The 12,601-nt window shown below is 44.7% G+C and overlaps 1 protein-coding gene across 1 annotated transcript; it reads right to left on the reverse strand.

The window, feature by feature from the left end:
• Positions 1–1,723: 1,723 nt before the first annotated feature.
• tonsl (tonsoku-like, DNA repair protein) lies at positions 1,724–12,595 on the reverse strand. The gene is made up of 28 exons (XM_026151800.2): positions 12,023–12,595; positions 11,828–11,923; positions 10,689–10,831; positions 10,415–10,598; positions 10,202–10,331; positions 9,910–10,081; positions 9,697–9,811; positions 9,452–9,603; positions 9,174–9,326; positions 8,972–9,097; positions 8,661–8,859; positions 8,512–8,567; positions 8,331–8,420; positions 7,853–7,925; positions 7,619–7,782; positions 6,941–7,064; positions 6,604–6,842; positions 5,986–6,472; positions 5,700–5,905; positions 5,055–5,161; positions 4,770–4,926; positions 4,083–4,161; positions 3,687–3,994; positions 3,329–3,500; positions 3,055–3,230; positions 2,897–2,970; positions 2,644–2,777; positions 1,724–2,228 (listed from the first exon to the last, which is right to left on the reverse strand). The coding sequence occupies exons 1-28, from the start codon at positions 12,045–12,047 to the stop codon at positions 2,032–2,034; spliced, it is 4,338 nt and encodes a 1,445-aa protein (XP_026007585.2). The 5' UTR covers positions 12,048–12,595; the 3' UTR covers positions 1,724–2,031.
• Positions 12,596–12,601: the final 6 nt, after the last annotated feature.

Below are 12,601 nucleotides of genomic sequence, written 5' to 3' on the forward strand. Positions count from 1 at the left end.
ATGACTTTATTCGTTTTATTAGTTGCTAGTTTCAGGTCTTATTAAAAACCTCCAGTGTAGGCATTTAAAGCCACAAATTGAGATTGCTATACTTACAATCTAAAAATCTCATGCTGTGGATCTATAATAAACATCTTTGTCTTTTTTCACCCTTGTCTGCAGAACCTTTGCTGCTCATATCATCGTACAGTTAACCCAGAGGCTGCTCGACAAGGAATTGCCATCATTGTGTGAATCTGATATGCCCCATTCATTATGTGGAGCCTTTATTTTAGTTTGTCGGCAGATGTACAACACCTGCGAGGGTCTGCAGGTTCTACGACCCTACGGCCTGCACAAAGCTTTAGCTGCTGTGTGGAAAAAGGTACATGTACCTGATTTTTGTTATTTGCAGAGACTTTATTATCTGACATGGAGCTGTTATAGAGTTTCAAAGATTCAGGATTCAAGATTCTAAGTGTTTATTGTCATGTGTCCAAAGAAAAAAAAGCATTTCTCTGTGCAATTATATTCTTTCTTTGCTGTCCACCCACAGATGCCGATTAATATATACAATAGAAATAGAACAGATAAAATACAAATATCCATCCATCCATCCATTCGCTTCCGCTTCTCCTTTTCAGGGTCGCGGGGGGTGCTGGAGCCTATCCCAGCTGTCATAGGGCGAGAGGCAGGGTACACCCTGGACAGGTCGCCAGTCTGTCGCAGGGCTAAAATACGAATAGCACAAATAAATAAATGAATACTCTTATCACTCTGTGCAAGCGTTTGCGGTCCATAGCAGTAGTGCTGCCGTACCATGTAGTGATGCAGCTGGTCAGTGTGCTCTCCACAATGCAGCTGTAGAACTTGCTGAGGATCTTGGCCGACATACCAAATTTCCTCAGCCTCCTCAGGAAATACAGCCACTGCTGAGCCTTCTTGACCAGCTGTGTGGTGTTCAGTGTCCAGGTGAGGTCCTCAGAGATGTAGACGCCCAGGTACCTAAAACTGCTCACCCTCTCCACTTCAAGGCCCCGGATAAATAGCGGTTGGTGAGGCCTCCTCTTGTTCCTCGTGTCCACTATCATCTCCTTTGTCTTGTCAGTGTTGAAGGTGAGGTTGTTGTCCTCACACCATGACACCAGACTGGCCACCTCTCTCCTGTTAGCCGCTTCATCCCCTCCAGTGATGCGACCGATCACTGCAGTGTCGTCCACAAACACAGGACACAGTCGTGGGTGTACAGAGTCTAGAGGATGTCTAGAGGATGGAACTGAGGACGCAACCTTGTGGAACTCCTCCGTTTGTAATAATGCTGGCTGAAGTCCTGTTGCCGATCCTGACAGATTGGGCCCTGTATTATTTTTGGATCACAAATAATACAGGAGTGCTTCACTGTATGAAAAGTGCACTCAAGAATCTCACATCCTGCTGTTTTGCTGACTTGAAACAGTTTAAAGAAATCCATTTTATTTCATCAAACATGTTCTTTTTAACCTTTTTATTTGACTGGGTGTTCCATAAAGGCCAAATCTAACCGCTAACCAGAAGATCGGTGGTTCGATCCCAGGCTGCTCTAGTCTGCATGCCAAATTAAGGGCAAGATACTAACCTCCTATGCATTGATCGGAGTGTGAATGTGTATGGATGTTCTAGATAGATTTCTTCAGAGACCTGAAAATCGCTGTGATTATTCACCATAGCCTGCTGAGTCTTACAGTGAAAGAACAATGTCAACGTATAGCATCGTCAGTTACTTTAATTGTGTTTGGGGTTTTTTTTTTAAATCAACCTCTCACACACTAACACAAACTCTTTATACAGATACAGAGCTTTACATGTATAAATAAGGCAGACAAAAATGCATAAAACACAAGCTATCAACAGACTGTTGGTGGACACCATGTCACTTTATTTTGTTTTTATCTTGTTTCTTTTTGGTGTAGCCTCATTAACCAAAATGTTTATAAAAATTACCACTTTTATTATGAATTATTATGAAATTAATAATTCATTATTAATTATTTATTATGAACACACCTGCCACCCTCAAGTGGAGGTGGCAGAGAGGAGGCACTTGGAGTTTCGGTCGAGAAAGTGTCCGTGTGACTGAGTCCTGTCCCATCGCTGCTTCAAGGTCTGTCGGTCCAGCTTGTTGAGGGCCTGAGAGCAAAGACGGATATCCTGGACCAGCTCTGACAAACTGTCCAGGTCTTGACTCTCCCAGGGGCCAGAGACCTGACAACCTGCAGGTTAAGCAACAAAGAAACATTTTATTTCATATCCATAATTTCCATTTTCCCCCCTATAAATATTTGACATCCAAATGTAGCCTATTAGCTAGCATCCAGCAATGTTTTCTGCTCCATAAAATGGAAAATTAATTCACAACTAATCTTTTTTTTTTTTTTTTTTAATCTTCAAACCACACGTCTATATTGTAATGTCTGTGTGTGTACTCATCATGTAACACCTCTGTGCATACATACTAAATGTTCAAACTTAGAAATGTGTCAAAAGGAAACAGACTGATAGCAAGAAACAAACTGTTGCCAAGTACAACTTTGCACAGGTGATAAAAAACATCAAAGAAATCCAAATTGTGAATTAGTGTGAAACTCCATGTCCATGGAGTATCTCCAAGTTCACACATATGCATACCTTCGAGGTTTAGAAGTGTCAGTGGTCGACGGGCCTCTCTGACAGACGCCAGGATGTTGTGAAGTCCCGCTGATGTAACAGACGGATTTCCTGACAGATTCAGACTCACCAGTGTGGGACACGACGAGAGGCACCTGTGAAATAATAATAAAAAGTCCAACAGGCCAGTAAAGAGTGACAATTTAAACAAAGGCAAAGCCCTAATAACATGAGTAATAACTGAGCCGTAGAAATGACACCCGTACACACAAACCTCGCCAAGGTAGCTATGCTGCTGTCTGTCAGCCCATTTGCAGCCAGGCTGAGGTGGGTCAGAGAGCACTCGTCCTGCAAAAACACAAAAATCTTAACCTGATTGCACAGTTATATCTTTCGACAATAAATGACATTGCATGATTTTTGCGTGCACACCTGTGAAAGGACTTTGGCGAGGTGTTCCAGTGCCGGGTAATCAGCAGGCCCTCTGCAGACAGCTGACAGGTCCACGTGTGTGAGGCAGTGGAGGGGCAGAGTCTTTAACACCAGCTCAAAGCCGGTGGAGCCCAGGGGATTGTGGGACAGGCACACTGCTTTCAAATGGCCTGTGCCTGAACGTTCAGAAGATGTAAAGTTAGTTGCAGTTTTGCTTATGGGTGGGAGTTCAGTGAAGCTTAAGGCTTCAGTCAGCTGCTTGTTAGAGAGTCACCTGTGAGCGCGCTGGCTAGCAGCAGTCGATGCTGCTGAAGGAAACGAGCAGTGAGGCCACAGGCCTGCAGAGACAGCTTGGCTAGCACAGGGCAGCAGGACAGCAGACAGGACAGAGACTCAGACACGCCGTCCCCCAGTGGGTTCATACTGAGGTCCAGCTCCTCCAGGCACTTTGAGAGGAAACGAGCAGAAAAAGCAAATGATCACGAGAGCCAATTCTCTCTGACAGATATCATTGATACGAATCACGTTAGCTTGTTATTAAGATCTAAGGTAGTTATTAAGAACAGAGGTAGTTAAATACAGGTTAGATGGTAAACCTGGAGCTGCCAGTATTGGCTAGCTGAGGCCCTTACCGGGAATGCAGGTGCACTCTGTCCCTTTAAAGCATTTACAGCCTTCTCCAGGCCGTCCCCTGTAATGCAGTTGGCAGAAATGTCCAGCAGCTGCAGACGAGGCATGGTGAGCGTTGTGGCAATCAGCTCAGGGAGAAGGTCGTCAGACATACGGTTTCCAGAAATTCGCAGCTCAGTGAGGCTGGCCTGAAGTTTTAGGGCACGGAGGAGCGGGCTGAGGGAAGAGGCGGCCAAACCGAGTCCGCACACTGACACGGAGAAACCCCGGTCCTGAACCTCACATAGCCGGGAGACACGCTTGTTCTCATCTACAGGTAGAAAGAGACGGTACTTCATAACAGAATACAAAAATGCACATGTGTGCGTTTTATAATGCATTTCCTCTGTGTTGCTCACCCACTGACAGACTTTGACAGGCCTTCTTGTATCGCTCAGGGAGAGGAGGGAGATCCCACGAGCAAACTTCAGCCAGAACCTGCAACACAAACCCATCAGTTATCCTGCACTGGTGCGGGAAAGTGAAGCCAAGGATTCAATCCCAAAAACTGTGATTCCTTCAGTGTCTCCTGGAAGCTGGCTCCTAAAGCAAGTCAGCATCCAGTCTGGTAATAGAAATGGTTCTAATCTTTACAGTTTCTCAGATTGTTGTTTCTCAGGCAGCTTGTTAACATAGTCAGCCCTTCACCTTCTTACCAGAATCATACAGTCTAAAACCTGCATGCCTCATCTGGGTAAGAAAAACAAAGTCATTGTGGAAGGACCTAGAACCTGCATTCCTTCTATCAGTGATTTCAAAAAGACCTCTGTGTCTATGAGAAAGTCTATTTTATGAATTTGGGTCATACTGTGTCTAAGAAAAGGAGTATGCTCACTGGCTGACATGCAAGCTGTTTCACAGTCATAGCAGTCCTCTTGTCACTGTGTTTTGTTTTATTTTTTAAATCCAAGATAGCAACGGTGACAACATTTGCCTTAAAGACTCGTGATCAGACTTCATAAACCAATCACGGTAGTCTTCAGCATCTTTTAAATTGTCTGTGGTCCAAGTATGGTCACTTCTGGCTCTCCTCAGTGTCACCTCACCTCTTCATTCGTGTGCAGGACGGCCAGTAGCTGGTCCTGCGGGGAGAGCAGAGCGCCTTCTTTCTGCAGAGAGAGACGAGGCAGGAGGCCACATTTCTGGTAGTAACGCTGAGCTGCCTGCTCACACAGCCACGACACAGAGCAGGAGTTGGCCTCACTGGGATGCAGAGCAATGGGAGGTGATTAAACAGAAATTAACAACAACAACAACAACAAAAAAATACTATACCAATCAGATTGGGATTTATTTTTATATACTGCTCAAACTTAAAACTTTTCACCGACCTTTGTGGAACTGGGATCAGGAAGACGTCTTCCTGAACCCGGACCCTCATTCTGATTGGTGGAGGAAGTGACGTGGGCATAGGAGCAGCCAAAGTTTGAGTTGGAGGCTAGAGTAAACAAAATAAAACATTCAAGCACTGTTAAAACATCTGTATTTAATGTCGTCAACTCTTAGTAGAAAGACAAAGCGGAGTCTGTGGAGGAATCAGAAAGTCTAAACATCAGGAAAGTAAAAGTTTGTCAGCTGATGCTACAAAACACCAAGGTATAACTATATATAAGATCCGAAATGAGCGATGTCATCTTTTACTCCTGACAAAGCCCACGGCATCCAGGCTGCAGAAATATGTAAAAACAGCTCCCCAGTTTTGATCAGCTCGCACTCATTTACGTCCACATTCATCACTGTTCAAATGAATCAGAAATGAAGACACATCATCTTTAACTTAGATCCCCTAGTGACACTGAATTATAGTTATTCTCTCACTGAGTGTGCATTTCCTGAATAATTCATGTGTAGTCTCACTCTGACTATCACCTTTTCACACTTGGAGTGACTTATTCACAATCACTGTGTTGTGTGTATTTCCTTAGTGTTACTCCATCCGTAACTAACAAACAGCAAAAGAGCATTCCACTTCTGACCTGAGCATGGATAAGGAGAGGTGGGGGCGGTGTGTCTGATCTCGAATCGTCATCTTCTGTAACAGTGGGACTGTGTGACCGGTTGACTTCTCTTCTCCCCAGTCTGGCCACACCTGGTATCTGAGTCATTTTGACCTGGTGAGGCTTCCCCAAGCTGTTCTTTCTCTGAGAGAGGCCTCTACTGGAGAGGGAGGAAACTGCAGATCCTGAAAGAAAAAGGGCACAACAAGCTACAAAACTGGCAAAACCAAGAAAAAGAAAAACCAAACAAATCCAGACTAATTACCTCTGCAGGTTGTGTCCAAGTTTAAATGCTTGTTTTGACTTCGAGCTGCAGAAGACGAAGCAGTTTCCTCTACTCTTGGCCCATTCTGCTCCATCCGAAGCCTCCGCTTTTTCTTCGGCTGGATCTCCACCAAATCGTCTTCCAACCAGTCATCAGCCAGATACTCGTCCTCGGGAACAAGAGCTGATTTGGTGCTGGAAGAAACGGCAGGTGTGCTGGAGAGCTGAGGCTGCGAGAGACCCTGGAGAAGTGTTTTGGCGCTGCCCAAGCCTCTGATGGCACTGTGGTACTCTTCTCGGGCAAACACAGACGGCGTAGGGGCCTGCCTGATGCCTTCCTGTCCTGAGGTGGGAACTGAGGCAGCTTCTTTGTTCGCAGGAGGTTCTTTCTGACTCTGAGCTGCTGGGAAACCTTGTCTAGGACGGACAGGACGGAGAGGACTAACCGGGGTGTCAGGCTCGCTGTCATCTGAGCTGCTGCTATTAATCTAAAAAATATATATATTACACATCAAAGATCTGAAGAATTCTGCTTGTACAATATAGATGAATCTACTACACTTGTGAAAAGACATGATGTATTCTGTCTGTCCACACTGAAAGCATCATCAGACATTACCCCATACAGTACAGCAGCTTCTGTTCCCCTGGCTCTGTTCCGCTGTGTTGAGCCATTGGTCTGCCGCTGTTTGCGGCTGGCGCCTGACGCTTTCACCTCCGAGCTCCTGCTTCGCGGCCAGTCTTGGCGGGAGAAAGAGCCCCCTCCAGTGGACGAGAGTGGCTCAGAACTCTCCGCATCAAACAGCTGGCTGTCCTGCAGGGCATCAAAAGGCTTGGCCGGGGCCGGAGCTGCAGGCACTGTGGTCGGCAGAGATAAGTGAGAAACACGAGCGTTTGAAAGCAGGTATAAAAAGGCAGACCGAGGCTAACGCAGTGCAATGATGCAAGAGCTTCACCTCCTCCTGCTAGCGCCTTCCTCAGAAGTCTCTCTGTAGCAATACACTTCTGCCTGGTCTCATGATCCAGCTCCCTGCTGTAGGTCCTCTGCCACTGACGCAAGGTGTCCAAAGCAGTTTCACCCTGGTGGAGATAAAAATGTGAGATTAAGGCGCACAAGTTCAGCAGACTGGACTTTCTCCAAAGGAGGTGGGGGTGAATTCAATATTGCCAACAGAAAGCATGGTCCAGGATTTCATTCCTAACCAGAGTAACAGAAAGTAAAACTTTTATCAGAGAGATTCATAACTTTAAAAATATTTTTATAATCAGCCTCAGCAGCGAGAACCAGGAAAAACGAACAAATTACTCTGATTTTAATCACCCTACAATTACAACCACTTTTTAAATTGATTTTTCCTCATCCAAGTATTAAGAACAGTCTTTATATTTAAAATTATGTTTGTCCAATAACTTTTGAACCTATGAAGACTGTGCACACTAACTGTATGTAAATCTTGTCAATGTGGTCAGTGTGACCCGTAAGTTTGTAACACTGTTAGGAAAGTCATCCATTAAAGTGTGGAAGACATGTTTGTTTTTTTAAAATAAAGAAGATATTTTACCGCCACCTTCTGCCAGCAAAGAAAATCCTGCTGAAATGGACTTTCAGGTTGAACACAGCCAAACACACAAACCTTGGAGTTGCGCAGTGTGACACAGGCCCCTCGTTCCACCAAGAGCCTTGTGACTTCTAAATTGCCACATGCGACGGCGTCGTGGAGAGGAGTCACACCCTCGCATAAAGGGCCACCGGGGTCGTTAACGTTAGCGCCGTGCTCCAAGAGCAGAGCCACGATTTCTGCACGAAGAGCAGAGAAAGATGAGCGAGGGAGCGGGTGCAGTTTTCCAGAGACTCTGACAGGACTTACCATAGTGACCATGGTTGCAGGCTTCATGGAGGGGAGTCCAGCCACAGTAGTCCCTGGGGTTCACTGGGTGACCCTGATATGCAAATAAACAAAAGCTTTCATCAGGCTCTTCGACGTTACAGATTCTGTCTGTACATTTTTTTTCCTCCATACAATCTTCATGAACACTCCTAATAAATCATTTATATTTGAGCCAATCGATGTTCTCATCAAACTGCATGATGCAGGGTTGTTGTTTTTTTTAAGGTGGTAAATATTTAAAAAACTCAGACAAGAAGTTCAAGTCCAAGAAGTTTGTTGCTGCACTTGTTCTGTTGAGTTAAGCAGAAAGCCTCAAGCCTGAACTGTTTATTATAGTGACCAACCATCAACGAGTGAATCAGTTTATATGTTGATGGTGCTCAACTTTATGTTTTCCCTCCTGATTCCAAGAGTTAAAAACTTATTGGATTAAAATAATGAATCATCTTCTTTATACCTGTTCTACCAGGTACTGGACCTGCTTCAGATTCCCATCTATGCATGCTCTGTGAAGAGACGTCTCTCCCTTCTCGTTCCGCTTGTTCCACTAAAGCAGAAAGACAGACACAAAAAAGGCCAAGAATGAAGATCTAAACCGCAGTCTACAAAGAAGAAATGACAACTCGCACATCGCTCACCCGTCCTGTTTTCCTCCTCCCTGACACCATCTTGTCATAACCCTCCAGATCATCGTCTACAAACCACATGAAAAGTAACGTGAATCAAAGCATCCCTCTGTATAGAGATGTCAGTGCTTTCCGGATAGAGTTACCCGCGCACATTTTACCTGAGTCTGAGAGGATGACATCACTGTCATCCAGCGGTTCGCTGTTCTCCATTTCCTCCTCCTCTTCCTCCTCACCATCACTCCCATCTGGATTCCAGCCCTCCGAAGCACACAGCTCCTGCAGCCTCGCCTCGGTGTTGTCAGCATCCGATGAGCCGCTTCGTCTCTGGGACGCCAGCCAGAGCCTCAACACGCGCTTCTGTGGAAGTCAATGTGCGTTTTGGTCGTGCATGATATTCATCACCGCGCCTTTACAAGACATCTTAAATTTCTGCTTAGTTTTCAACACAGCTGACTAATTTATCTCTCACCTGCAGTCTGGCCTGTCCAGACTCCTGAGCACAGCGTAAAGCTGTATTGTAGCTCCTCTCCACATCCTCCAAAGCACAGCCGCTCTCCTCCTGAGCTGCTGCGATGTTTAGCCACGTGCTACACTCCTGACGTGCACAAATATAAGTAATAAGTCACACATTCATGTCTACCACAGGGCAGACGGGTGAATTTGCAGATCACCTCTGTAGAGCTGCCCTGTCGTAACGCCAGCTCCTTTCTGTAGTGCTCCACTGACTTGCTGTGTTGTTTCAGGTCTGCGTAGGTGGCAGCCAGGGACACGTGGATGACAGCCAGCTCCCTGGCAGGCTTTCCCAACGCCTCAGCACCCTTTAGCTACACAACAAAACCAACACCGCTTTAGACAAGTCACATTTAGACTCTATGTTGCAACTATTAAAAAAAAAAAAAAGTGAAAAAAATGTGAGAATTAGCCATGTGACTCTTTTGATGCTTCTCACCTGAGCTTGATAAGCTTCCAGAGCTTTGCTGTAGCAGCCAACTTTACAGCAGAGATCCCCAAGCTGCTCTGCCAACTCGACAGCCTGATGGGAGCTGGGTTTTTTGCCCTGATCTTCCCCCAGCTCTTCCTCTAATTTACAGCCTCGGTCAGCTACGTGATAGGAAAGAAATACACTGTACCATCCATGCAGCTACAAGCAAGTAAAAAACAAAACAAAAAAAACATATCTAACCGTTCACTCACCATATTTGAAAGCTATCTTCACCGTCTGTCTGTCCAGCGGCTGCTGGGAACCCAGCAAGACCGCTTTCTTCAGAGATCGTCGCGCTGCTACAAAGTCACCCAGAGACAGCTGCACCTGTTAGCATCGCATGTTAAGAATTAAAGACACACATGCACTTCAAAACCTGCATGATCGCAACAGGAGAAAATAAGAGGATATGGTGGAGCTCGTACCTTGCCGATGCAGTGAAAGCACTCGCTCTCACTAAATTTGTCTTTAATCTTCCGGGCGCACTCTTTGGCCTGCTCTAAGCAGCGGACCGAATTAGAGCGTTGACCGTTACGGAAGTAGATGTTGCCCAGGTTAAAGTTTGCACGGTAGAGATCCTCCAGCAGCTGGCTCTTCCTTTACAGGGGAATAACGGCGATATCTCAGTTGACAGTTATACAAAATAAGCCGATTAAAAGCTGTCGATGAAAAAGATCGACATGCTTAGACGTGGAGCAAAGTTTAGGATGTTCTTACTCGGCAATAAATACACTTCGCCGGATGAACTCGCTGCAGCGTTTGTGCTCGCCCAGATGATCACAGACCAGACCCAGATTGAGGAAGAGACGCGCCTTCATCTCATTGATCTCTCGCTGTGGCACAGTCCCTGCAGCCAGGTAGAGGATTAGGAATAACGAAACAAAGAAATCGCCCATTATAAACCACTGGGACGATACAAACAGTACACACCTTCCAGCCGGTCATCCACAATGCCCAAGCTCTTCCTGAAGGCCTCCTCTGCTTCCTCCAAGCTCTTCCTCGATTGGTCCGTTTCATAACGGAAGAGGTAGGTCCGACCGATAGTGGCCAGCGCCCTTTGCTCTTCAGCATGATCTCTGACAGATCGAGCCAGGTCCAGGTGAAGACGCTGGTGCTGAAGAAGAGACACACATCCACTTATGCAGGTCCTAAACACCACTTGAATTAGAAGTTTATCACTTTGATAAAGCGTCAGTTTACTTACTTTTAAAGCTGCCTCAATGTTGCCCAACTCTGCAAAGCACTCTCCTATCTTACGATTGGCCACAGCTCGTCCAATCACATCAATTAACACTTCAGAGAGAGCCAACTCCTGCTGGTGCTCCCTAATGGCAGCCTGATAATCACCTGAGACACACATGAAGCAGAAAGGTAAATGTTACACTTTGCATGAGGAAGGCAAAAGAAAAAATTACACTGCAAACAAAATGTTGTTGGTATGAAAAAGCATATAAAGAATAAATGAATTACTAGACTGAATATCATTGCATCCTTTGCTCAAACTGTTTACGTTAATCAAAGTCATCAGATGAATTGTAGTGCAGCACATAACCTTGCAGTTTGCTCATTTCAGTTTAGTTTTTATTAGTTTCAGGGCTAATTTTAGATTTAATTATTATTGTATGGCGGGCACATGTCAGAGGCAGGATCCATACTGGTATCATAATGAAAGTAGAACTTTTTAAAAGCAGTTGGCTCACTGTGTTGTTGACATCCAGAATCTTAATAAACATGTACTTCAAAGCTTCATCAGGCAAGCTGTGATAAAAAAATTTTACCAAATAAATGCCAAAGCGTCCACTATTTATCGTTTATTGTTTTAGTTTTCCAAGTTCACAAAAATCATTAACTTTTTTCTACATTCTAGTTTTATCTTAGTTAATTTAAATGCTTTTCACATCTAGTTTTGGCTTTTAGTTAATAACCTTGATCGGCACCAGATGAAATTTGACTCACTTGAAGACAAAAGCATAAGAAAGCATATGAATGTAAAGCCTCTGAAATGTATCCCGTGATTAAACTCTACAGTGACACAGCTGTGTACTAAGAAGCAGCCATGGTCAAACTGGAAAATACTGAAATTCAAGTGGCTCCAGGTGGGAGTAAATATGCAAGTAATGGCACTTTTATCCACTTTTGAAAGATTGTTTTAGGAACACCTGCACAGTTATAAAGTAAAGGGACAAAAATTATTAGAAAAATCAAGATTATTCGAGAGTGTTGGTGATCTATAAGACATGGTGACGCTGTGACAGGAAGAGCGGAGAATCAAAAACAATCCATAACTGCAGTACTCGCAGTGCTAAAATAACACAGTGCTGATATTGGGCAGACTATACACACCGCTCCTGGACAGCAGCTCTCCTAGCTGATTACAGATGTTGGCTTCCTCCTTTAAGTTGTTGCTGCTCTGGGCTTTGCTCTTTGCTTTCTGCAGCTCTGCAAACAATCGAGATGTAACAGTTACTTAATTTTAATAGTCACATAACAATAGCCGTTAAACGTGCCCAAAAAACGTAAACTGAAAGCGGTACTTACGTTTAATTTCCCGTGAAACACTCATCTCGATTCAGCTCTCAGTGCTAGCACTTTTTTCCAGCTGGTAGTAAACGACAACCCAGCGCGCCTCCCTTTAGCTTAGCTTCAACTCGAAACCGACCAAAACAAACCTTTAGTTCATTTTCACCGGAGCACGTCTGTGACTGTGTAGCAGTGTTTAAGCTAACCTTTATGCAACCGATCGTGGTTGATATCATAGAAACATATTCAAGACTTCAGTATCCAAGTAGCTGTTTTAGCTTTGAGCTCTCAGTAAACTTTACAATACCGCGCCAGGACTGCGTCAACCAATGACTAAGCTACAATATTAGCATGATTTAACCCTCATCGTTGCCTCTCAGGCACAAATCCAGCCCATCGTACTCTAAAGGAAGGCGTTAACAGGTGGGAAATGCAGTCCAGATCACCTTTAAGATTTTAACAGAGGACACATGACTTGACATTTTGCATAAAGTGTGAGAAAACGGGCACGCTGTCAGTCTGACAGACTAAATTCAGGGCAAAATTGAGCAACAATTGAAACGGCGATTATTCATTGGCTAAGGCTAGAGTGTGACA

Source organism: Astatotilapia calliptera, chromosome 19, assembly GCF_964374335.1.
Source record: "Astatotilapia calliptera chromosome 19, fAstCal68.1, whole genome shotgun sequence".
Lineage (NCBI taxonomy): Eukaryota > Metazoa > Chordata > Actinopteri > Cichliformes > Cichlidae > Astatotilapia > Astatotilapia calliptera.